General features: G+C 48.0%; 1 protein-coding gene across 3 annotated transcripts; it reads right to left on the bottom strand.

Moving 5' to 3' along the window:
• LOC122943899 (syntaxin-6-like) lies at positions 1–27,408 on the bottom strand. Of its 3 annotated transcripts, XM_044302001.1 has the most exons (8): positions 27,269–27,408; positions 24,715–24,884; positions 19,840–19,934; positions 14,324–14,386; positions 11,774–11,896; positions 11,135–11,241; positions 3,921–4,015; positions 1–1,870 (listed from the first exon to the last, which is right to left on the bottom strand). In XM_044302001.1, the coding sequence occupies exons 1-8, from the start codon at positions 27,301–27,303 to the stop codon at positions 1,794–1,796; spliced, it is 765 nt and encodes a 254-aa protein (XP_044157936.1). In that variant the 5' UTR covers positions 27,304–27,408; the 3' UTR covers positions 1–1,793. The 3 variants fall into 3 exon arrangements, with proteins under 3 accessions (XP_044157936.1, XP_044157937.1, XP_044157938.1); XM_044302002.1 differs by lacking the exon at positions 14,324–14,386; XM_044302003.1 differs by lacking the exon at positions 27,269–27,408 and having other exon boundaries at positions 19,840–19,956; positions 24,715–24,841.
• Between the last annotated feature and the right edge of the window lie 252 nt (positions 27,409–27,660).

Below are 27,660 nucleotides of genomic sequence, written 5' to 3'. Positions count from 1 at the left end.
TAAGAGAAAATTAAGATGTAAGAAAAATAAGCAGATAACTAAGACAGATAAAACAAGTCCTTACATATAACAGTCAGGAATAGCTGCTAACAAGCAACTAATACTAATAATTTTACCAGAGAAGTCACCGTGATTGGATGGATCCGAGTCTTAGACATTGTATGTGGAGTCTGGTTTCAACTTACGATGGGTGAGAAAAGACCATTGTATGTTGAAAATGTTGTATCCTGAGGGATCACTGTACTGTACATATAGTTTATGATTTGCAATGGAGAAATAGACTCCAGTCACTCAGGGATTTAACCTCAGACCAGTGATGGCTAACCTCCGGCACTCCAGCTGTGGTGAAACTACGACTCCCAGCAAGCTCCATTCATTTCTATGGAGCTCTGAGAACATCCAAGCAAGTGTACATCTTGGGAGTTGTAGTTTTACCACAGCTGGTGGAGTGCCGGAGGTTAGACATCACAGGCCTAGACAATAAACGCCCTGCCAAGTAAGCCCTTCTGTGCCTCAATGACTACTGCAAAAGGTACATTTCTGATTTTATATATTTTTTTTTACCAAAAGCAAACCCACTTTGTCTGAGCACCCATCCAATGTTCCTCTTCGCATCCGATCAGATCACCACGCCATGATGCAATGTGGTGAATACTGAAATAAAATCATTAAAAAATATAACACGTTAAAATCTGGATCTGGGCCCATAGCGTGCTCAATCGTTTCCCGTTGCAGGAGAGGTCTGCTAGAAAACAGATTGACGTGCAGGGAACCGCTGACGCGTTCCCAGCGTTTGGAATTCATTTAGCGCCTGGTTCAATAGATCGTGGTTCACTGCCACACATATGGTACAAACCGACAGGAACAGACCGCATTCAGTAAAACAAAGAGATCAAGACACAAGGCAGGCTACAAAGACGCTTGAGACAAAGGACCGTGATGTGGAGAGGGGGCTCGAGAAGTACAAGACGACACAAAAGGGCCTGCCTGTCACGCACGCAGGTTCAGTAGTATCCGCACAGGTCCGATAATCCTTCATAATGCAGTATGTTAAAACTGCCAGTGTTCACACGGCTGATATCCAGTCCTCATCTTAAAGTATCCTCAGTCAAGATGCAAACGGTTCCGGTAATAATCTTCCTAATCATAGCAGCTGAGGAAATGCATTGCAAACGCCTTTGGAAAGTAAGGTTCGGCTTCGGGAGGCCAACGGAAAGGAGTGAGGGGGCGTATAACGAGATGTAGTTAAATCTGGGGTGTTCCACAACCTTTTACGCAAAAAAAGAAAAGCCAATTCACCTCAAGGCCGTCAGCTGTAAACATCTTGTGGCTGGATTCTCCCAGAAACAGTCATTTATCCAAGAGTCCTAGAAATAAACCGGTTGCTAAGCAGATCGCTGCGCAGCGCCAGCACGTCCCACGTAGTTTAAAGGCTTCGCCTTGAAAAGCTGCCCACTCGTGGAGTCAGTGGTCTCCGCATTGTTTGAGATCTCCCCGGTAGGCAGGTCTGAGCACGGCTCGTTCGGAAGAGAGGCAGGAAAACACAGCAACAGTAATCCAGCGAGTAAACTGCTTGAGGAACCTCGTGGCAGAGCACTCCGCACGTGGTACATGCCCCGAGACGCTGGGGCACCATAAAGTATGTAGATGATGCAATGGCTTCTAGCCGAAATGTCGTATACATCACAAAATGCCCACCTGTCACAGCAACGCCACTTCACACCTGAAAAACGTCCTTGTTCACTGGGAAAACATATTTATGAAATGTCCCATGGAAGGAACCGGCGTTCAGGTCACAGTGCATAAAACAGGATCAGCACCACCAGGAGCAGCGCAAGGAGCACAACAATGGCACACCACTGCCGCCGATCTACAGGGAGGAACACAACCCAGTTATTATCCATCGCTGACATAGCACAGACCTATTCTGTAGCATTGTACAGATCACTTCTCACATCAAACCTCAATTCTCAGCTGGCCTCACAAACTTATATACCTACCTCACACGCTTAAAAAAAAAAGCGCCACACCTGTCTTCAGGTTGTGTGTGGTATTGCAGCTCAGCCCAATTTACTTTAATGGAGCTGAGATGCAACACCGAACACGACCCAGTGCAGTGGACCATATTTTGCTAATCCTTTTAAGGCTACGGGGAGGAAACCCAAAATGTCAAAATAATGTTAAAATAATAAACTAATCTTAAAATACTTATTTTCAGGATTTTTTGGTTGTTCCCTTGAATTTACTGTTTACACGCCTGTATGATGATGTGTCATCCACAGGTATGACTAGTCACATGAGAAGACTGGTCAGGCACAATAGGACCTTGCCCAGGCTAACGATAGTGGTGCCCTCTTCTGTTGCAAGGGGTAACAAAATCTGGGCGCTCCTTCAGCCGATCGCTGAGGTGTAATGACATGGGATAGCAACAGCAGAGGACCACATTTTTGGGATTGCTATGGGCCAATTCTGTATATGCCATGTAAAATAATTGTGTAACTAGGATAAATACATGATCAAAAATATAAAATGATGTAATATTCAAAAGACACGTGAACAGAAAATAAGCAAATAGAAAGCAATGACTGGGACCAAGTACTGAAAAATGGCCAATATATGATAGATTATTGCACGTCTGCCTCGTTTCAGGCGCTCTTGATAACAGGTTGTAAGATTCCTGGTTCTGGACTTACAATATTCCAGGTAAGATAAAAGACAGTAAGGCCCCTTTCACACGGGCGAGTTTTACGTGCGGGTGCAACGCGTCAGGTGAACGCATTGCACCCGCACTGAATCCGGACCAGTTCACTTCAATGGGGCTGAGCACATGAGCAGTGATTTTCACACATCACTTGTGCGTTGCGTGAAAATCGCAGCATGTTGTATATTCTGGGTTTTTTATGCAATGCAGGCCCCATAGAAATAAATGGGGATGCGTGAAAATCGCAAGCAAGTGCGGATGCGGTGCGATTTTCACACATGGTTGCTAGGAGATGATAAGGATGAGCAACCCTGGACCCCATTAAAGTAAATTCACTGTATTATTTTCCCTTATAACATGGTTATAAGGGAAAATAATAGCATTCTTAATACAGAATGTTTACTAAAATGTCAATTGAGGGGTTAAAAAATAAATCAACTCGCCTCATCCACTGTATCGCGCAGCCGCTATAGTCTTCTTTCAGGACCTGCAAAAGGACCTTTGATGATGTAATCGCACTCACCACGTGGTGAGCGCGGTGACATCCGCGCAGGTCCTGCTGTATGAAGATAGAAGGTTACGTCATCAAAGGTCCTATTGCAGGTCCAGAAAGAAGACTATGCTGGCTGCGCGAACAAGTGAATGAGGCGAGTTACTTTATTCATTTATTTTTTAACCCCTCAAGCCACATTTTACTTACCAGTCTGTATTCAGAATGCTATTATTTTTCTTTATAACCATGTTATAAGGGAAAATAATAACCACATTCCGTTTTTTATCACGTGCATGCAAAACGCATTGCACCCGAGCGATAAAAACTGAACAACGCAATGCAATCAAAACTGACTGAAATTGCGTGCGCACTCGCGAGGGTTTCCCGCAATGCACACGCGACGCATCCGGAGCAAATCCGGGGCGCTCGTGTGAAAGAGGCCTAATGCCTGGCAAGTCGGAGCATATTTGTGGCTGTCTGGAGTCTTGTTTCCATTCTCAGCCATGAAGAGGCTGAGGACGCACGGTATTAACAGGCCCAAAATAAACGTTATAAATTGCAGCCAAGTTATTCTATTAAACGACTGCATCATTTCCAGCCATGCCCGAAACAAATAAGGACGCGCTGACAGAATATCCACACATCCGCTCGGCGGTTTCAACCTAATTTTTACCACCGTGTTTCCAGCCAGATCAACACCTTGCGGCAGATGGCATCCCTACTCACCGCTGGTCATGTGAGACACCTTTGCCAGCTTCTTCAGAACGTTATCCATGCGAGACTGCGCCGTGTCTAATTCATGTGAGAAGTCATCCAGCATCCTGCATACAATTGAAGAATTAGAAAACAAAAGGCTGATGTTTGGTCCGTAGAGCTGCATTTTGTATGTGGGAAAACGTGGATATGTGCACGCCAACTTAAAGGAGTTGCGCAGCAATTTATATTGATGACTTATCCTCAGGCTATTGGTAGAGGCGGCGGCCCTCAATACGAGTGCAGCTTCCTCTTCCTTAGGCCTCATGCACACAAACATATTTTATTTCTGTGTCCGTTCCGTTTTTTTTGCAGACTGCATGCGGAACCACTCATTTCAATAAGGCCGCAAAAAAATGTTACTGTGTGTGCATTCCGTTTCCACATGTCCGTATTTCCATTCCGCAAAAAAAATAAAAATAGAACATGTCCTATTATTGTCCGCATTACGGACAAGGATAGTACTGTTCTATTATGGGCCAGCTGTTCCTTTCCACAAAATACGGAATGTACACGAACGTCATCCGGATTTTTTGCGGACCGCAAAATACATACGGTCGCGTGCATGAGGCCTAACACTGTGTGTCGTCTAGAAAGTGAGTGTAATGACAAGTACTCGTTCCATTCACTTGAATGTAGCAAGTACTTGTAAGTACACTACACCACCACGGCAAGGGAGATGACGTGTCGTGTAACCACCAGGAAGCATTGCTCATGTTGAGCGCCAGTTCTTCCACAAACAGCTGGTCGTCGGGGATGGGGGTAGTGTTGGTGTTGGACCTCTGGCGATCAGATATTGATGACCAATATCAATTTCACGATTCTGAGAAAATTAGACTTGTGCTGCATTGAAATGGCAATTAATCAAATGAGCCCTATATGAAGGACATTAGAGGGGTTATCTGGGAATTAGATATTGATGGCACATCCTCAGAATAGGTCATTAACATCAGATCGGTGGGGGTTCAACTCCTGGCAGCCCTGTCGATCGGCTGTTTGAAGAGGCTGCTGCAGTGCTCCCCACAGCTCACCAAGCTCAGGCCCATTAACCTCCGGCAGCAGCTCATCTTCCATGAGAACAAAAGGATTGGGCTTGCTGAAAGTCAACATGCCCAATCCCCCCCCCCCCCCCAACAGGGTGAGGGTGGTACAAAAAGTTGGTTATGACAATATATTTAAAAGAAAGCTGTCACTATTTAAATACAAAATAATCTGCAGGCAGCATGGTATAGAGCAGGATTTGCTGAGCACAGCGATAGACACACTGGACTATAAGACACAAAAGAGAAAACACACAAACAGCACTGACAACACAATCGTGCCAGACTCACTATGGAAAGTGTACTAGTGCGAACGCTACGCTCATTGTATAAATGTGAGATTCTTGGCAAATACATTTTGTACAAAATGATGTGTGTCTGTCCGCAAAGAGACAAGGTGACAAAGTAATCTCTTTAGGACAGGAACCCAGAGGTCGCACTACGTTTTTTCCAGAAGAGTAAAAATACTCCAGTGACAGGACGAGGGGGGAGCAGGGTCACTGGTGGGGGGGAGGGGGAGCAGGGTCACTGGTGGGGGGGAGGGGGAGCAGGGTCACTAGTGGGGTGACAGGAGAAGGGGGGTGGAGGGTCACTAGTGGGGTGACAGGAGGAGGGGGAGCAGGGTCACTGGTGGGGTGACAGAAGGAGGGGGAGCAGGGTCACTAGTGGGGGGGAGGGGCAGGGTCACTAGTGGGGTGACAGGAGGAGGGGGGTGGAGGGTCACTAGTGGGGTGACAGGAGGAGGGGGTGGAGGGTCACTAGTGGGGTGACAGGAGGAGGGGGTGGAGGGTCACTAGTGGGGTGACAGGAGGAGGGGGGTGGAGGGTCACTAGTGGGGTGACAGGAGGAGGGGGGGAGCAGGGTCACTAGTGGGGTGACAGGAGGAGGGAGGAGCAGGGTCACTAGTGGGGTGACAGGAGGAGGGGGAGCAGGGTCACTGGTGGGGGGGAGGGGGAGCAGGGTCACTAGTGAGGTGACAGGAGGAGGGGGGAGCAGGGTCACTGGTGGGGGGGAGGGGGAGCAGGGTCACTAGTGGGGGGGAGGGGCAGGGTCACTAGTGAGGTGACAGGAGGAGGGGGGAGCAGGGTCACTAGTAAGGTGACAGGAGGAGGGGGGGGGAGCAGGGTCACTAGTAAGGTGACAGGAGGAGGGGGGGAGCAGGGTCACTAGTAAGGTGACAGGAGGAGGGGGGGAGCAGGGTCACTAGTGGAGTGACAGGAGCAGGGGGGAGCAGAGAACTGGAAGACTAGACGGAACCATGATTGGGGGAGGGGGGAATCACTTACTTGAAGACTGACAGGCTGGGCTTTTCACTGCCACAACACGGCTGGGGGGCTTCACACTCCGGCGTGCCAATACCCAACCTATAACAAAGCTCCTTGCTGTAAGGAGCTTTGTTGTTGGTTATTTCAGGCACAGGCAGCATCGCTGCGCTGCCTGTGCCGTTCACAGCACTCACTGCGCTGATGAATGTGGGGGAAGAGTCTAAGGTGTATTGGTACGTTCACACTCGCGTTTTGGCTTTCCGTTTGTGAGATTCGTTCAGGGCTCTTACAAGCGGTCCAAAACTGATCAGTTTGCATTCTAATGCATTATGAATTGAAAAGGATGAGCTTAGAATGCATCAGTTGGCACCAGTCCAGTCTCCATTCTGCTTTGGAGACGGAGCCAAACGTTTCCACTGACACAATCTGGCACAATAGAAAACGGATCCGTCCTCCATTGACTTTCAATGGTGTTCAAGACGGATCCGTCTTGACTATGTTAAAGATAATACAAACGGATCCGTTCTGAACGGATGCAGACGGTTGTATTATATGAACGGATCCGTACATGATGGATACGCACAAAACGCGAGTGTAAAAGTAGCCTTAGACTTTTTCCAGGGAGTAAAATCGCCTGAACAAGTGTCATAGACGCTTGTACAGGCATTATCGCGACCTCTGCCAGAACCTACGCTAAATACTACCTCCTCCGGCGCTATACTGGCCTTCATTAAATTCAGGGAATGCAGGTCCCACATGCATGCTGAGCCCACATTGTATTTTGCCTCTTTTGGTGCCATAATGGCCTCCATTAAGATGCACCAAGGATTTAGAAAAAAAATCTCAGATCAGACTCCAAAAATCAGACACCAAAGCTCCATCAGCCTCAGATCAGACCCCCATCAGTCTCAGTTCAGATCTCCAACCTCCATCAGCCTCAGATCAGACCCCTTAACATCAGACCCCCCCCCCCATCAGACTCCCCAGCCTCATATCGGACCCCTCCACCAGCCATATAAAAATAAACGTAGCTCTCCTGCTCTAGCTGGCCTGCCACTCTGCAGATCCACTCACCCTCCCTGGTCTTCCTCTGGCCTGTGCTACACTGTGAAGTAGCGTAGCACAGTGTCAGGTCATAGCGCTGTATACAGTCAGGACACAGTGCAGAGCGAGGCCCAGATGAAGATCAGGGAGGGTAAGTACTGCTGGCTCGGAGCTTCCCTCACCGCTCCCCGCACATGAAGGTGGTCATTAGCATGCAGACTATAAGACACACTGCCACTTTTCACTCACTTTCTGGGGGGGTAGAGGTGCGTATTATAGTCCGAAAAATACTGTAGTTTTGTGGGAAAAGATTCAGTAAAACTTGCACTTTAGGCTACTTTCACACTAGCGTTCGGGGCTCCGCTTGTGAGTTCCGTTTGAAGGCTCTCACAAGCGGCCCCGAACGGATCCGTACAGCCCCAATGCATTCTGAGTGGATGCGGATCCGCTCAGAATGCATCAGTTTGGCACCGTTTGGCCTCCGCTCCGCTCAGCAGGCGGACACCTGAACGCTGCTTGCAGCGTTTTCGTGTCCGCCTGGCCGTGCGGAGCCAAACGGATCCGTCCAGACTTACAATGCAAGTCAATGGGGACGGATCCGTTTGACGTCGACACAATATGGTGCAATTTCAAACGGATCCGTCCCCCATTGACTTTCAATGCAAAGTCAGGAGTCCCCATCAGATCGGAGTTTTCTCCGATCCGATGGTATATTTTAACTTGAAGCGTCCCCATCACCATGGGAACGCCTCTATGTTAGAATATACCATCGGATTTGAGTTACATCGTAAACCTCAGATCCGACAGTATATTCTAACACAGAGGCGTTCCCATGGTGATGGGGACGCTTCATGTTAGAATATACTGAGAACTGTGTACAGACCCCCCCTCCTCCTGTAATTAACTTATTGGTGGCCAGTGCGGGCCCCCCTCCCTCCCCAGTATTAAATATTACCAGTGCGGCGGCCTCCCCCTCCCTCCCTCCCCAGTATTAAATATTACCAGTGCGGCCTCCCCCTCCCTCCCTCCCCAGTATTAAATATGACCAGTGCGGCCCCCTCCCTCTATATTTATTGGTGGCCGGGCCAGTGCGGATTCCAAGTATTGTGAGCAGTGCGGCCTCCCCTCTCCCCCCCTAATTAAAATCACCCCCCCCCCCCCATCATTGGTGGCAGCGGAGAGTACCGATCGGAGTCCCAGTTTAAATCGCTGGGGCTCCAATCGGTTACCATGGCAACCAAGACGCTATTGCAGTCTTGGCTGCCATGGTTACTTGGCAATAAATACAAGCATTATACTTACCTGAAGAGCTGCGATGTCTGACCGGCCGGGCGCTCCTCCTACTGGTAAGTGACAGGTCTGTGCTATAGGCAATGCGCCGCACAGACCTTTCACTTACCAGTAGGAGGAGCTCCCGGCCGGTCAGACATCGCAGCTCTTCAGGTAAGTATAATGCTTGTATTTATTGCCAAGTAACCATGGCAGCCAAGACTGCAATAGCGTCTTGGTTGCCATGGTAACCGATCGGAGCCCCAGCGATTTAAACTGGGACTCCGATCGGTACTCTCCGCTGCCACCAATGATGGGGGGGGGGGTGATTTTAATTAGGGGGGGAGAGGGGAGGCCGCACTGCTCACAATACTTGGAATCCGCACTGGCCCGGCCACCAATAAATATAGAGGGAGGGGGCCGCACTGGTCATATTTAATACTGGGGAGGGAGGGAGGGGGAGGCCGCACTGGTCATATTTAATACTGGGGAGGGAGGGGGGGCCGCACTGGCCACCAATAAGTTAAATACAGGAGGGGGGGGGGGGGGTCTGCCCCCTGCTGCCTGGCAGCATCTGCCAGGCAGCAGGGGGCAGTCGTGTACACAGTTCTCAGTATATTCTAACATGAAGCGTCCCCATCACCATGGGAACGCTTCTGTGTTTAGAATATACTGTCGGATCTGAGTTTTCCGAAGTGAAAAATCAGATCTGAAATAAACAGTTATGCAAACGGATCCGTTCTGAACGGATGCAAGCGTTTGCATTATAGGAGCGGATCCGTCTGTGCAGACACCAGACGGATCCGCTCCTAACGCAAGTGTGAAAGTAGCCTTATTCAATTAAATTGCTGCTCGAGCAGGCGGTCCTATCAGTGACTGACAGCTATCTGTGTCTCCAGTCATAGCGGGAAGGCTGTCAATCACTGATCGGACTGTCTCCTGGACTTTAAAGCCCAGAATAAAGTTTTACTGGATGCCGCCTTCAACTCAGACACTCTGGTCAACGCGACAGGCTCCCTTTAACCCAGTAAAAAAAAAATATATATGTTTTCTTCCAGTAAACAAAAACCTAAGTGTAACTGGGTAGAGATAAGACAGACCCTAAGTAAACTGGCAGTCAGTCACTCTCCTCCATAAAACTTCCTTCAAGTGTGTACGTGACCTATGGAAACACTGACAGAGGTCGTTCAGTTTCAAGGCTTTCTATTTACACACAACCCTCCCACATTTCCTCGTCTGTGACATGTGATCCATGAATTGCATAACTCTGACATTACGGCATAACTCAGACCTGGGAGTCTTCAGTATAAATAAACTTTCCTGCCTGAGCTTGGAAGACAAGTGTGAAGAGGACACTAAAGGATCAATGAAAGGAGCTTTATATGGCTGACTTCCTGACAGATGGAGCTCAACAAAAGGCTTCACAACTGTAGTACAGACATTCCCTTTAAAGCCATTGTGCAAAAGTGATGTCGTCAGACGTAAGCAGCCCCCGTCCTTAATGGGCACTGGGCACCGAAGAATGGGAATGGATGCAGAAGCATAGGAAACTCATTAGTCTAGTCTGTGGGTTTTTCACAGTTGCCTGTTATATAGGTTTCACTTTTGGGCAATAGGTAACGTAGCTGTTAAAGGGGTTGTGCAACGGCGTAATATTGATGAACGATGCTCAGGCGGCAGCGCAGTACAAGTGCAGTTATAATTACACTGCGCTGCTGCTGCAATAGGAGATGGCACGCAGGGAAACTTTAAAGAGGACGTAGTGCTCACAGGAGCATCGTGACCCCTTCAATGGCAGGCGGTGACGGGGATGAGCCTCCCTAGCGTCACCCGCGCTGCTAGGGAGGCTTGCCCCCGTCTGCCGTTGGCTGCTCCCCTCGACAAAGGATGTTTTCATCCGTGCACGGGGAGAAGCTGCAGCAGCGGTGCGGGGACAAGGAATGCTGCAGGGAGCGGGGCAAGTATATTTACTGTGACATTTTTATAGTATTGGATAACCCCTTTAACATGGTCCTATCTATATGGTCACTGTATACACAATGATCTGCAGTGGTGAAACTACTTAAAGGGGTTGTCTCATCATAGACAAATGGGGTCATATCGCTAGGATATGCCCCCACTGTCTTATAGGTGCGGGTCCCTCCACTGGGACCTGCACCTATATCGGGAACAGAGCCCTGCAAGGTGGTATTTGGAGGACTCCAGTCCGGCCACCACCAAGCCGGCTCCCCATAGAAGTGAATAAGAGCGCATGACCGGCCACCGCTCCCATTCACTTCTATGGGCTCGACGGAAATAGCTATTTTCGCCGGCCCCATAGAAAATGAATGGAGGGCGACTGCACATGCGCAGTGCACCCTCCTTCACTTTCGTGGCTCCGTTCTCTATATGGGTGCGGGTCCCAGCTGTGGGACCCGCACCTATAAGACAATGGGGGAATATACTAGTGATATGCCCCTATTGTCTATGATGAGACAACCCCTTTAAGACATCTGTTTGGTGAAATTAACATTGGATTAAAGACATACACCCTCAAGTCATCGTATCTCCAAACCCTGTAGACACTCACACTGCCTGCTCGTCCAGCTCATTGCCAATGCGTTGTGACATATTCTTCAGCACGCCAATGCTGCCAGAGACCAACTGTAACTCTTCATCTTGTTGCTCCACAATCATCTAATAGAGGGGGGGGGGGGGGGGGGGGGGGGGGGTGGAAATGACATTTTACAAGTATGAATTGCAAAGGTATCCACACACATTTGTCTAAATTTGATCAAAATGGTCAAATTCAACCAAAATGATTACTGGGTGAAATTTAACCATGAAAGTTCTCACTAGCCTGACAAGCCATCACCATTGGCTTTGTTTACAATTTTCATCTGATAGTCGGACGAAAGATCTCGCTTTTAAAAAGAAATTGTGGATGAAAGATCTTTTTTTTTTTGGGGAAAGAACATTCCCAGAAAGATTGTTCATCCATCGCACAGGTTCACTGAATGTGTATAAGCAGTTTGAATGAATAGAATGGCCAAAATGTGTATGGCTGTGCCTGTGAAATGGTCAGTGAACAGACGATAATAAGTGCTGGGTTACTGCAATATTAACCTATCAAATACAATCACAGAAGTGATGCACTTCACAGCTGCTCTTCAAATCAGAAAAAGCAATGTACCAAGCCTTCCCTGCCCGCCGAGATCTTGCACTTTACCTGCTGTTGCGTCACTTGTCCATCAAGAAACCGCGTGTTGGCCGATTGGATCTCCTGATCCAATTTATTGTATTTGTCCGGTTCTGACTTCCAGCCTGGTCTTGCACCTTCTCCTAAGAGCGCCTGAAGAATTATATAATGAATCTGCAATTAATATTTCTTATTCCCTCAATTTAAAAAAAAGACAGAAATTAAAAGATCCGATACAGATTGGTTCTCCAGCACTTCCATATCTATAGCAGTCACCCTGCCCAGTAAGTGGCTCAGCTTCTTCCATATCCTTGCATCAGAATGGAGCTCCGTGGACAAGTATGTCTGCTGTTCAGGCAGCAAGCTTATAATCCGTCTTTACTACTCTGAAAGACCATCCGGCCTTTCTGAAATATCATACCTCCACCGGCTAACGGCCCGATTCTCAATCCCGGTCATATCGAGGAGAAGAACCTTGACGTGTACGATAGACAATAAGCTAGTTGTACACTGTAGACAGCATCTCTGCAGAATGGCTTACAACCTTGAACCTCGTCCAGGCCACGTGTGCACGTCTACAGTCATAGAGGAGGCAAATGGTTGTCCTACCACTCGGGTGCTACCCCAGGGAATAAAGGATCAAATCTATTATAATCCAGGATACAAGTTGTTGAGCCGTTTCCAAACAGATGATGCGGTCAGAACCTGCCGACATTTATGTCATATGTATGGCCAGTTTATAGCAAGTCAAATTTACAGACTAAGGGCCCATTCACACATCCGTGTGTGTTTTGCGGACTGCACATCGCCGGAACTCTCATAGAAAATGCCTTTTCTTGTCCGCAATCACGGACAAGAATAGGACATGTTCTATTATTTTCCCGGAGACGCGGACCAGAAGACCGGGGGCGCGCTCAAGTAATGCGGATGCGGACAGCACATTGTGTGCTGTCCGCATCCATTCCGTCCCCATAGAGAATGAATGGGTCCGCACCAGTTCTGGAACGGATGCGGACCCATTATACGGACGTGTGAATGGTGCCTGAGGGTGGCAACACACTGTGAGGATTACGCAAGACTTTCTGTGTTCACTTTGCTTTTTTTTCTGAGGGTTTTCTGAGATTTTTTATATTGTTTTATCCTCTGGATAGGTTATCAGTATCTGATCGGTGGGGGTCTGACATCCAGGACCCCTGCCAATAAGCTGTTTTGAGAAAGCAGCGATGCTGCCTCCTTCCTTATTAGCAAGCACAATGCTGTACATATTACAGTGGCTGTGCGTGATGTCGCAGCTCAACCCTATTCACTTGAATGGGGATGAGCTGCTCCTAGGCCATGTGAACAATGAACGTGACGTCATTGGAAAAGCTGAGAGATGGCCATGGCGCTCAAAGGAGCGCTGCTGCCTCCTCAAACAGCTGATCTGTGGGGGCCCGGGTGTCAGACATCCACTGATCAGATACTGATGACCTATCCTCAGGATATAGGTTATCATAAAAAAAAAAAAATCTCGGAAAACCCCTTTAATGTCATATGATTGGCTGCACTTTAAAAAGAGGGGGCCGGAAGACATAGGCCTCTCTCACACGAGCGTGACGGATTAGGTCCGAATGCGTTCAGTGAAACTCGCACCATTTTGCAAGCAAGTTCAGTCAGTTTTGTCTGCGATTGCGTTCAGTTTTTTCCGCACGGGTGCAATGCGTTTTGATGCGTTCTTCACGCGTGCGATAAGAAAACTAAAGGCTTACAAACAACATCTCTTAGTAACCATCAGTGAAAAACGCATTGCATTTGCACTTGCTTGCGGATGCAATGCGTTTTTCCCTGAAGCCCCATTCACTTCTATGGGGCCAGGGCTGCGTGAAAAACGCAGAATATAGAACATGCTGCGTTGTTCACGCAACACAGAACTGATGCGTGAAAATGAAATGAATGTGTCAGGATTCAGTGTGGGTGCTATGCGTTCACATCACGCATTGCAACTGCGCAGAAAACTCGCTGGTGCGAAAGGGGCCATACAAGTCCATTAGCAATGTCATTGATTGCTTCTTAAATTGGACACAAAGGCAAATCTGGTATCCGTATAACTGGAAAAATGTGGGTGGCCAATATGCAAGACGACTGTTAACACAGACAACAGATTGGACTGCTGAGCGAGGTTTTTTTTCCAGTCGAGTGACTACTACTTATTATGGCTCAGTGGTGAGCGTGCTCGCGAGGGCATCTTCAGCATTCCTTACAGCTTCAGAAATTAATCTATGGGTTTCCTATGAAATAGGCCCTAGTGTATATGAAATTAGATTCATCAGCCCCAGGAACTGCTGTGTTTACATCCGGTATATATGTAACGTTACAAATGTTTGATTGGATCTACCGGTACAGAGGGGACACGCTCTTTAGACTGGTAGAGTCACATATTTTCACTACTTCAAGATTCTGTGACTCACACAGAGAAACGTGTAACCCGAGAGCACCGAAAGTGGTGTATTACACCCATACTCCACAGCGTGACCGCTTCCAATTCACCAAGGAGACCAGCACGTCACTAAACAAACAGCGACAAAAAACACAGCCCCTCACCTGCCGGTTCTTTTTTTCCGCTAGGGCTTGAACAGATGGAGTGGTCATCTGATCCTTCATTTCCTGTACGTGAACACATAGGAAAAAGTGTGTTATTGGCCAAAAAGCTAGATGTGTTATAGGCCAAAAAGGTGGCCTAAACCTCCGTAAAACAAACAAAAAAAATAACACATGCACAAAGGGGCAGAAGCACTGATCAGAGCGCTCGGTCCATTCGGCTTCCATCAGCTCTGCTCATGTATGGGTCTATAGAAAGTGCAGTATGTGAGATCCATGCAGAGGCAGCGCAGATCTGAAAGGCACTTTTTTTATTTTTATTTAAGATATGTAAATTTGGTAATAACGGTCAAGGAATAAACTTCGTGTTCCTGTCAATGGGAGGTGAACCCAGACAAATCCCCATTTCCCCCCCTCCGTCCCCTCTAACATGAACATTTCATGCTCCGATGCTCTCCCTTGCCCTGCGCGGTATTGAGCTGTTTATCTATATTTTCACACTGCTAGGAGGAGGTTTCCGCCTAGCAGTGTTGCTGGCGACGTCACCGGCACTGATGGGCGGGCTTTAGTGCTGCCCTAGCAGTTTTACAGGTCCCGGTATGTCACCGCATCTTCATAAAAAGCCTTTGGCCTGCGCGATTCATATCAGGGGGGGCTGCCTGGGTGAAAATGGGGATATGTCCGGGTTCAGGGTTGAGAGTGTATATGTTCTTGGGTCACACTATTACAGTCCATTATAATAACGTTGTGGCTGCCAGTGTATTCTTAGAAATATCTAAAAGCATGAGCCCAGAAACAGCACCACCCCTCTCCATAGGCAGCAGCTAGTATTGCAGCTAAGACACATCTAAGTGTATGTGGCTGACCTATATCTAATATATAAGGCCGAGTGTGTGTATGTATGTCCGCTAAAGGAATCCGCACCACCGCATTTACAATCACAACATTTTGCACAGCCGCCTCCTGTGACTCGGGGAATGTCATAGACTATGTTTTGAGTGGAAATTTTCACCCTGCGCTTTCCAATTATTAGCCAAAAAATATGATTAGTAACCTAAGCGCCAAACTCCGGCAGCCATTGGCTGTTGTGGCAGTTAGCCTGTATATTCATCAGATTGCATATAGCAACCAATCACAGCTCAGCTTCTATTTTGCTACAGGTCATCAATATGAGCTCTGATTGGTTGCTATAGGCAACGAAGGACATTCTTAGTTAGGGCTGCAACGATTAATCGACTATCGATAATATTCGATAACGGAATTAGTTGTTGACGAATCCAGTTATTGAATATTCGCCGATTCGTTGCTATGCGGGCGGTTTACTTTAAATCAGCGCATCTTTATTTTACCTTACAATGAAGCTCCAGTAACAGGCAGAGCGGACGGCGGCGTAACGTCACTTACGTGACGCGCCTGCTCCGCCTCCTTCATTCATAAAGTGGGCGGAGCACGTGCATCACGTGAGTGAGTGACGTTACGCCGCCGCCCACTCTGCCTGTTACCCGAGCTTCACTGTAAGGTAATAAAGATGCGCTGAGTAAAAGTTACTGCCAGAATAGTCTGCTGTGAGCAGCGGGGCCGGGGCTGTTGTGGGGAGGGGGATCTGTGTATGGCACTGTTATGGGGAGGGGGGATCTGTGCACTGCTATGGGGAGGGGGGGATCTGTGCACTGCTATTGGGAGGGGGGGATCTGTGCACTGCTATGGGGAGGGGGGATCTGTGCACTGCTATGGGGAGGGGGGGATCTGTGCACTGCTATGGGGAGGGGGGGGGGGATCTGTGCACTGCTATGGGGAGGGGGGGGGATCTGTGCACTGCTATGGGGAGGGGGGGGGATCTGTGCACTGCTATGGGGAGGGGGGGGGATCTGTGCACTGCTATGGGGAGGGGGGGGGATCTGTGCACTGCTATGGGGAGGGGGGGGGATCTGTGCACTGCTATGGGGAGGGGGGGGGATCTGTGCACTGCTATGGGGAGGGGGGGATCTGTGCACTGCTATGGGGAGGGGGGGGGATCTGTGCACTGCTATGGGGAGGGGGGGGGGATCTGTGCACTGCTATGGGGAGGGGGTATCTGTGCACTGCTATGGGGAGGGGGTATCTGTGCACTGCTATGGGGAGGGGGGGATCTGTGCACTGCTATGGGGAGGGGGGATCTGTGCACTGTTATGGGGAGGGGGGATCTGTGCACTGTTATGGGGAGGGGGGATCTGTGCACTGTTATGGGGAGGGGGGATCTGTGCACTGTTATGGGGAGGGGGGATCTGTGCACTGTTATGGGGAGGGGGGATCTGTGCACTGTTATGGGGAGGGGGGGGGGATCTGTGGATGACACATATAGCATAAGATGCTATATAGTGCCATCCACAGATCCCCTCACCCATAACAGTACCATCCACAGATCCCCTCACCCATAACAGTACCATCCACAGATCCCCTCACCCATAACAGTGCCATCCACAGATCCCCTCACCCATAACAGTGCCATCCACAAATCCCCTCACCCATAACAGTGCCATCCACAAATCCCCTCACCCATAACAGTGCCATCCACAAATCCCCTCACCCATAACAGTGCCATCCACAGATCCCCTCACCCATAACAGTGCCATCCACAGATCCCCTCACCCATAACAGTGCCATCCACAGATCCCCCATAATAGTGTCAGCCACAGATCCCCCATAACAGTGTCATCCACAGATCCCCCATAATAGTGTCATCCACAGATCCCCCATAACAGTGCCATCCACAATTTGTTTTAATATGGCCTTTGGACATAATTTTTGAAGTAAAATCATATAAACCTCTTTGTTTTGTAATTTTGGTGTTTTTTCCCGATTAATCGATTAAATTATCAACAACTAATCGATTATTCAAATAATCGTTAGCTGCAGCCCTATTCTTAGTATAAGACAGCTTATGTGCGAGTTAACGAGACGGGGTACTGTGGAGGTCAGAAATAAATGGGCTGCTGTGGAGGTTACTGTTAAGGGGGCGGGAGACTGTGGAGGTCACTGTTAAAGGCACAGCTGCTGTGGAGGTCACTGTTAAGGGGGCGAGTTATTGTGGAAATCACTGTTAGGGTCCATTCAGACATCCGTAGTGCATTGCAGATCCGCAATACACCCGGCTGGCAACCACATAGAACTGCCTATTCTTGTCCGCAATTGCGGACAAGAATAGGACATGTTCTATTTTTTTTCCGGAGCCGCGCTCCGGAAATGCAGATGCGAAGAGCACATAGTGTGCTGTCCGCATCCATTCCGTCCCTATAGAGAATGAATGGATCCGAACCCGTTCCGCAATTTGTGGAACGGATGCGGACCCATTATACTGACGTGTGAATCGAGCCTTAAGGAGACGGTACTGCGGAGGTCATTGTTAAAGGTGCGTTCGCTGTGGATTTTACTGTTAAGGGGCAGGGTACTGTGAGGTCACTGTTAAAGGAGCGGGGTACGGGGGGGGGGGGTCACTATTAAAGGGGAGGGCGCTGTGGAGGTCTCTGTTAAGGGGACAGGGTACGGTGAAAGTCACAGTTAAGGGGACGGTCTGCTATGGAGGTCAGTGTTAAAGGGATTCTGTCAACAAGTTTTAGGCTCGCGAGATTACGGCTATCTATCGATGACGAAAGGAGGAGATTCGGAGGACATAGGCGGTGCTGGGCTCCTTTACAGGCGGGCGTGGCTGGGCACCAGGAAGGTTCGTACAGCCCCTTGGTCACCTTACAAGACTAATTTACATATCTCTAAAATCCTTTTTTAAAGAAAATAAAAGCACACAGCCCTATAGGATCGGTATATTGCGGACATGCTAGCGGCGATCTAGCCGTGCATGTCCGTATCTCTATAGCCTAAAACTTGGCGACAGAATCCCTTTAAGGGGCGGGGTGCTGTAGAGGTTACTGTTAAAGGGGTGGGCTGCAGTAGAGGTCCCATTTTAAGGAGGCAGGGAACTTTGGGGGGAGTCAGTGTTAAGGGGTAGGGATCACTCTTATCGGAGATACTGTCGATATCTTTTAACGACACACAGAAACATTAAATTAAATAGATTAAATATACCTGTGTGAAGCCGGGTCCTTCTGCTATAATAATATATATACACACACAGGGCGAGTCAAAAGTCGCAGGACACCCTTTTATTTCAGAAACAAGAGGAAAAAATTTAATATCTGAATACACCAGCAAGTAATGGGTGAGGGAGCCTATTTTTTAGGCTACGTCTGGAAAATGGCCTCCATTTTGGGTCATGTAGCATATCAAAAACAACCAGAATTTTCTCAGAAATCCATTTTAACAATTAGATTTGCAATACCTCTTGTGGTTTAAAAGTTATCAACACAGAAATTTGCAATTGGGAACATTCCCTGTGATGCACAGCTATTTAATGTGTTCAATGTGTTGTCCCTGGTGCTGAACAAAGAACTTTAAAGGGAACATGTCACCAGGATTTTGTGCATAGAGCTGGGGACATGGGCTCCTAGATAGCCACTAGCACATCTGCAATACCCAGTCCCCATAGCTCTCTGCGCTTCCTTTCTGGCTGACGTCACAGTGCTGGAGCGCCGAAATCTCAAGATGCGCGAGCTAGCGTATGCGGAGTGTCGGCATCATGTTCATTCCCTGTGCTGGCATCAGCACAGGGAACGAACTACGCATGGGCTAGCTCGTGCATCGCGAGATTTCGGCGCTCCAGCTCTGTGACGTCAGCCAGCAAGGAGGAGATTCGGAGTACCCGGGGGCGGTGCTGCGCTCAGAAAATTGGACTCCTCTCAGGACACAGGACTCATATCAGGTTCATTTGCATATGGATCAAAACGTTTTTTTAACACAATAAAAGCACACAGAGCTATGGGGACTGGGTATTGCAGATGTGCTAGCGGCCATCTAGCAGCCCATGTCCCCAGCTCTATGCACAAAATCCTGGTGACAGGTTCCCTTTAAGGTTTTGAACTTTCTGTGTTGAGATCTTTTGAACCACAAGATATATTGCAAATCTGATTGCGGCAATCGATTTCTGAGAAAAATACTGGTCTTCTTTGCTATGCTACATGACCCCATTGCCATTAGAAAAATTTGCCCTTGATCCAATATGGCGGCTTTCAAGATGTCGGCCATGTTTCAGACATAGCCTATAAAATAGGCCCCCCTCACCCATTGCTTGCTGGGTACTAAGATATTTATTTTCCCTTTTGTTTCTGAAATAAAAGGGTGTCCTGCGACTTTTTACTCACCCTGAAAATTATATATATATATATATATATATATATATATATATATATATATATATATATATATATCTCATTTTATTTATATAAATTGCAAATAACATCTGCTATACTTCTGTAAGACCCACAGGTAACACTGTAGAAGTGAGCACACCGCAGAACTGAGGGTTGAGCTGGCCCAACAGACTATGCTGTATACAGGCCCGTGAAGGATACTATAGAAATGTAGCTGCCTTTTTTGACCACTTCACACGTGAGCTGCAGGTATAAGGTAATCTAACCTGTGATTCTCACCTTAACACACTGCCGCGTTTCACTGATGAAAGCTTTTCTCTGCCGCATCTCTGCAGGATTCAGACTGAACTTGCGGGGATTGGCTTCTACAATACGTGACTGGAGTTAAAGAAATCTTTGTGAAAAGTTAAGGTGGGTTTACACTGCCGACTGTCAAGACAGACGTTCCTATGAATCTTCATTCCCGATAATCTGCCCGTCTAAAGGCACGGCAGATCACCCAATGAACGATGGAAACGCTTGTTCATTGGGTGAAACTCCCGTTGATGCATACAGTCGTGGCCAAAAACTTTGAGAATTACATAAATATTGGAAATTGGAAAAGTTGCTGCTTAAGTTTTTATAATAGCAATTTGCATATACTCCAGAATGTTATGAGGAGTGATCAGATGAATTGCATAGTCCTTCTTTGCCATGAAAATTTACTTAATCCCCAAAAAAACATTCCATTGCATTTCATTGCTGTCATTAAAGGACCTGCTGAGATCATTTCAGTAATCGTCCTGTTAACTTAGATGAGAATGTTGACGAGCACAAGGCTGGAGATCATTATGTCAGGCTGATTGGGTTAAAATGGCAGACTTGACCTGTTAAAAGGAGGGTGATGCTTGAAATCATTGTTCTTCCATTGTTAACCATGGTGACCTGCAAAGAAACGTGTGCAGCCATCATTGCGTTGCATAAAAATGGCTTCACAGGCAAGGATATTGTGGCTACTAAGATTGCACCTCAATCAACAATTTATAGGATCATCAAGAACTTCAAGGAAAGAGGTTCAATTCTTGTTAAGAAGACTTCCGGGCGTCCAAGAAAGTCCAGCAAGCGCCAGGATCGTCTCCTAAAGAGGATTCAGCTGCGGGATCGGAGTCCCACCAGTGCAGAGCTTGCTCAGGAATGGCAGCAGGCAGGTGTGAGCGCATCTGCACGCACAGTGAGGCGAAGACTTTTGGAAGATGGCCTGGTGTCAAGAAGGGCAGCAAAGAAGCCACTTCTCTCCAAAAAAACATCAGGGACAGATTAATCTTCTGAAGAAAATATGGTGAATGGACTGCGGAGGACTGGGGCAAAGTCATATTCTCCGATGAAGCCTCTTTCCGATTGTTTGGGGCATCAGGAAAAAGGCTTGTCCAGAGAAGAAAAGGTGAGCGCTACCATCAGTCCTGTGTCATGCCAACAGTAAAGCATCCTGAGACCATTCATGTGTGGGGTTGCTTCTCATCCAAGGCAGTGGGCTCACTCACAATTTTGGCCAAAAACACAGCCATGAATAAAGAATGGTACCAAAACACCCTCCAACAGCAACTTCTTCCAACAATCCAACAACAGTTTGGTGAAAAACAATGCATTTTCCAGCACGATGGAGCACTGTGCCATAAGGCAAAAGTGATAACTAAGTGGCTTGGGGACCAAAACGTTGACATTTTGGGTCCATGGCCTGGAAACTCCCCAGATCTTAATCCCATTGAGAACTTGTGGTCAATCCTCAAGAGGCGGGTGGACAAATAAAAACCCACTAATTCTGACAAACTCCAAGAAGAGATTATGAAAGAATGGGTTGCTATCAGTCAGGAATTGGCCCAGAAGTTGATTGAGAGCATGCCCAGTCAAATTGCAGAGGTCCTGAAAAAGAAGGGCCAACACTGCAAATACTGACTCTTTGCATAAATGTGATGTAATTGTCGATAAAAGCCTTTGAAACGTATGAAGTGCGTGTAATTATATTTCACTACATCACAGAAACAACTGAAACAAAGATCTAAAAGCAGTTTAGCAGCAAACTTTGTGAAAACTAATATTTGTGTCATTCTCAAAACTTTTGGCCACGACTGCACATGTAAGGGTCCATTCACAAGTCCACAAAATGGATCCGGATCCGTTCCGCAACGTTGCGGAACGGATCCGGACCCATTCATTTTCAACGGGGCCGGAAAAGATGAGGACATAGAAACAATGTCCATAGAAAAATAGAACAATTAGCGGACCGCAGAACACTTGCGGACGCGTGAATGGAGCCTAAATGAGTGTTTCTGGGCGGCAGATCGTGGTGTCTGAGCGGTGCTGTGCCGTCCAGAAAGAATGCCGCTGTATGAGGACGAGAGATAGCAGCCGCCATGATTCGGCCTCATACAGTGGAGGAGATCGCTGCACGTAAACAGTACTCTTCACCTCCGCTGAACAAGCAGCCAAATGTCAAGTAGGAACGCTTCCTTCGCGATAATTGGCGGCTGGATGGAGTGTAAACCCAGCATTAATTAAACAAATGGCGTTTGTAGCATTGTCAACCTGCAACCTACATCTCAGCAGCTGATGGAGACTCCCACCATGTGTCCTTCTCCTGGAGACACATCACGTCTTAATGCTCCAGCTACATCTTCTACTATGCGTTTCATTATGTGATAGGGTCGTCTCTTGGTAGTCTGCTCTCCCAGTCACTGCTTGGACATGCACTGGAAATATTGGGAGAATACCTATTATAGTAATGGAAGTGTCCCTGCTTGGAGGGGGAGCCATCCAAAATATATCCTGGGCAATGAAATGAATTTGGCTGTTATACAGCTTCCAATAGGCTATTATAGCCTGACTTTCTAGTGCCTGGGTCCCATCAGTAAACTATAGGTAACGGTTTACTGCATGCGATCAGGAAATCTGGGTTAGGGCCTATTCAGACATCTGTATTATAAATCGTCCACGTGGTGCCTGCAACACACACAGGACTTTTGAATATGGCTGTTAGGTCAGTGTATCCACGTAAGACACGGATCTGGGACCCACCAGAGACAATGGTACAATTCATTGTCTGCAATGATCTCCAGATCGAATCCATACCAAAATACAGTAGCAACCTGTTGTACATACAGACAGCACGCAAGCAAATAAGGCCAGTTTGTTAAAATATCAGTTACTGCATTCACATGACCGTACGTAGTTTGCGCTCTGCAAAATGCGGCTCTGTAGAAAATACAGATGAGGTCCGTGTTGCATCCATTGTTTTGTGAACAAATTGTAACAAGAATAGGACGTGTTCTATGCTTTTTTTGCAGGAATGCGGAACGGACATACGGATAAGAATAGCACACGGGTGTGCTGTCCGTATTTTTTGCAGCCCCATTGAAATGAATGGGTCCGCATCTGATCCGCAAAAAAACGTGGATCAGATGCGGAGCAAAAACACGGTCGTGTGACTGGGGCCTTAAAGGGGTATTCCCATCTCAGACAATGGGGGCATATCGCTAGGATATGCCCCCACTGTCTGATAAGTGCAGGTCCCACCTACAACAAGAACGGAGCGGGGAGAGCTGTGGCTGGAGGACCCCGGATTTCCCGGGGTCCGTCCACCACCAAGTGCTGCTCCCATAGAAGTAAACGGGAGCGCACTTCGCATGCGTGGCCCCTGCTCCTATTCATTTTTATGGGGCAGACGGAAATAGCCGAGCCAGCTCGGCTATTTTCGGCGGCCCCATAGAAATGAATGGAGGTTGACTGCGCATGTGCAGTGAGCCCTCCCTTCATTTCCCTGCTCCGTTCTTATTGTAGGTGTGGTCCCAGCGGTGGGACCCGCACCTAGCAGACAATGGGGGCATATCCTAGCGATATGCCCCTATTGTCTGAGATGGGAAAACCCCTTTAAAGCTTATACTTCACTGTCAAAATCTGGAGGTTCAATTAAGCCTAATGAAGCAACACTACTGCCATCTCCTCTACAAGGCACAGGGTACATGGAGTTTTTCACTGCTGTGGGAATTGTATGGATTAGGCCTAGTTCACACGTCAGTGTTTGGTCAGTGATTTCTATCAGCCAAAAACCAGGATTGGAGCCTACACAGAGATAAGCTATAATGGAAAGATCTGCACCTGTTAGGTGTTTTTGACCTGCACCTGGTTTTGGCTCCTCACAATCGCCGATGGAAATCACTGATCAAACCACTGAAGTGTGAACTAGGTCTTAGCAGTGATTGACATAGTGCATGATATCCATGATAAAACCGCCAACTGAAACCTCTGTAATCCAGCTCTGTTGCCTTTCATTCAGGGTGGCTCAGTGGTTAGCATTGGTGCCTTGCAGCGCTGAGATCCTGGGTAGGAAGCTGACCAAGGACAACATCTGCATGGAGTTTGTCTGGGTTTCCTCCCGCATGCCAAGGACATACTGATCGGGGAAATTAGATTGTGAGCTCCTCTGCAGACAGCGAGGCGTGATTATGTCTGTAAAGAGCTGTGAAATATATCAGCGGTATATAAGTGGTTAAAATAAATACATTGGGTGAGATTTATCAAACTGGTGTAAAGGAGAACTGGCTTAGTTGCCCATAGCAACCAATCAGATTCCGCCTTTCATTTTCCAAAGGAGCTGTGAAAAATGAAAACTGATTGGTTGCTATATTTGATAAATCACCCCCATTAAGGCTGGGTTCACACCTGAGCGTTTTACAGCGCGTTCAAACGCGCTGTAAAACGCTCAACACATGAAATCCAATGCTTCCCTATGGGAATGGTTCTCACCTGGGCGTTTTACAGCGCATACGATCGCGCTGTAAAACGCCTGACGCATAATCAAGTACTTGAGCTTCTTTGGGGCGTTTTGACGCGCGTTTGTGGCCATAGGACACTGCAGTCAATCACACAAACGCGCGTTTACTATTACAAAAACGCGCATAAAAACGCGCGACAAAAACGCGCGTTTGAGAAACGCTCAGGTGTGAACCCAGGGTAAGTCCATTGAAATTGCAGGCAACGCTGGCTGATTAGGGAGAAATTATCTGCATGTCCCACTACTATCCCAAAGCAAGGAAGGATCATTTCCAACCCCTACATCACTTATTATTATTATTATTGGAAGTAACATAATGTTCAGAATTCCCCGACACTAAAGGATATTGATGGTCTCATCAAGATCTTCCAGATCCCATTCAATGCTCCTCAGGTTATTGCGCAGCTCATTGGTAGTCCAGTCCAGTTCTTCTCGAGTAGCAATGGAGGGGTCCTGGAGGAGATCAGTCCACCTCTGAAATAAGCCTTGGGCCGTGTTCACTGCTTTTTGCACCTCCCTAATATGACAAAAAAATATATATAAAAACAAAAAACAAAAAAAAAACACAGAAAATTCAGTCTCCTGGAATAAGAACACGGGATCCATACCAGTAATGATGAGGTTTTTCAGTTTCGCCATGCAATGCGGCGGTGCAGTGTAATTACCATTCAAATGAATGGCAGAAGAAGCTGTAATTACACTGCACTGCTGGGCCCCCCACCGATCAAGAGAAGAGGGCCCCCCTTTACCCCCGAAATGAATGAAGCGGCAGGTTGGGTATGCACACTGCTGCTGTATTTATCTCTATGGAAGTTCTGGGAGTAGCCGAGTGCTGTGCTCCGCTTCTCTACAGATGAATGGGGGTGCAGTGCGTGCGCCCAATTTGCCGCTCCATTCATATCAGGGGGGCAAAAGAGTATAAGGCCCACATTCCAGTGATCGGTCGGGGTCCCAGCAGTAAGACCCCCTCCAATTTGTACTATAGATAGAGGATAACCTAAAATACTGGCACACGACAACTGGCCTCTACTTCGAGGGCCTGCCTAGGACCACAAGTCCCCAAGACTGTAAGCTCTTATGGGCAGGATCCTCTCTCCTTCTGTCATTAGTTTTAGGGCTCAAACACACAAACTTATTTTTTTCTGTCGTCTTTTTAATATATTTTTTGGAAGCTCATATGTGAAACCATTCACTTCAATGTGGCCACAAAAAATGGAAATTACCCCGTGCCCATATGTCCCCATGGCCGTTTCGCCCCAAAAAAAAATAGAACGGACTTGCGACACTTTTGGAAGCAAAAAGTGGCGAAAGTCCCCTTTTCTGACCGGCCGTGCGACAATTTTGGTTCGTGCCTTATATGCCAATTGGGCATGACAGGGACCGTGCTGATAACTGGCGCAAATGTTATCCAAAAACTACGCCTGCCAGGGGCTGGCGTCCTTTTTACTCTAGGCGCACGGACGGCCACAGATGTGCCTAATTTATGAAGAGGCACGAAGGCCTCATGCACACGACCGTTGTTTTGGTCCGCATGCGAGCCGCAGTTTTTGCGGCTTGGATGCGGACCCATTCACTTCAACGGGGGCGCAAAAGATGCAGACAGCACTCCGTGTGCTGTCCGCATCCGTTGCTCAGTTCCATGGTCCGCAAAAAAAACAAAAAACTGTCCTGGACAAGAATAAGCAATTATATTAAAGGCTGTCCTTCCCGTTCCGCAAATTGCGGAACGCACACGGACGCCATCAGTGTTTCGCGGATCCGCAATTTGTGGACCGCAAAACACACAACAGTCATGTGCATGTAGCCTAAGGGTAAATTGCGGCAGAGGATTCCGGCAGGTAGTTCATTCGCCGGAACTGCCTGCCAGATCCGGCAATCCGGACACAAATGGATAGCATTTGTCAGACGGATCCGAATGCAGATCTGTCTGACAAATGCATTGAAATACCAGATCCGTCTCTCCGGTGTCATCCTGAGAAACGGATCCGGTATTTTTTTGTGTGCATTTTTTTAAGGTCAGCGCGTGCAACAGGATCTGTTTTGCCGGAACACTTAATGCCGGATCCGGAACTAATACACTTCAATGTAAATTAATGCCGGATCCGGCATTTCGGCAAGTGTTCAGTATTTTTGGCCAGATATTTTCTCTGTCCAAAAATCGTAAGAGGGACAAGATGGTCAGTGGTTCATCTATAACGATCTCCGTGTGGAATCCGTGTGTCTGTTTTTCACTCTCTAGCAACCATCCGTGAAAACCACGGACCAACCACGGATGCTATCCATTTTTGGTCCGTGGTTTTCACGGGTCCAAAGACTAAATTGTGCACGAGGGATCTGTAACCATGGCCGAAAATTGTGCAAGCTTCTGTGGTTGTCACCGCAGTCCTTGGAAAATCGCTGACGTGTGAATGCATACATTAAAGTCAATGGATACCTGAGCGGTATGTGGAGACCACGGAGAGCACACGTGTACTGTATACACAAGGGGGCGAGTTATCAAACTGGTAGAAAGGACATCTTGCTTAGTTGCCCATAGCAACCAAATCAGATTCCACCTTTCATTTTCCAAAGGAGCTCTGAAAAATAAAAGGTGGAATCTGATTGGTTGCTACGGGCAACTACACCAGTTCTGATAAATCTCCCCCACTGTGGTCCTCCGTCAATGGCGCATCATATCCGTCAGTGGTGGATACTGGCGGTAAGGCTCTGGTATGAGCGGGTCTGGAGCTGAGGACAATGGCCTGGTCTCCTCATGTCCTCAGGACCGGCCACCTGTAGGAATCCCCTCACTCTCCGGCCCTCCCAGCCTCCATTCTGTCCTATGGCAACCATCACACAATGCCCTCAGCCGGTCACCATCTCCCCGCCACGGGCGCACAGAGGCCGGAGCGCCGCTCTCACCCCTTCACCACGAAAAACGGATCCTCCATAGACATGGCGCCGGCCCGCTCTCCTCCCCGCTCCGGTGTCCGCTTCTATTACCAGCAGGCTGCTGTCTATGGCTCTCCCCGCTCTCCCCTCACACCCGCTGGAGACGAGGACGGGCCGCCCCGGATGTCGTCACTTCCAGCCTGTGTCCTCAGCATGGAGCGGCCGGGAGAGACGAGGGGATTAGTGGGAGCGACGGAGGCTGTGCGACCACCAGTGTGCACACAATAACCGCAGCCCTGTACCGTCTGTGTGCACACAATAACCGCAGCTGTGTACTGTCTGTGTGCACACAATAACCGCAGCTGTGTACTGTCTGTGTGCACACAATAACCGCAGCTGTGTACTGTCTGTGTGCACACAAT

The sequence above is a fragment of the Bufo gargarizans genome, chromosome 7, assembly GCF_014858855.1.
Source record: "Bufo gargarizans isolate SCDJY-AF-19 chromosome 7, ASM1485885v1, whole genome shotgun sequence".
NCBI lineage: Eukaryota > Metazoa > Chordata > Amphibia > Anura > Bufonidae > Bufo > Bufo gargarizans.
Note: the sequence above shows the minus strand (reverse complement) of the source record. Positions and strands in the feature narration are given on the sequence as shown.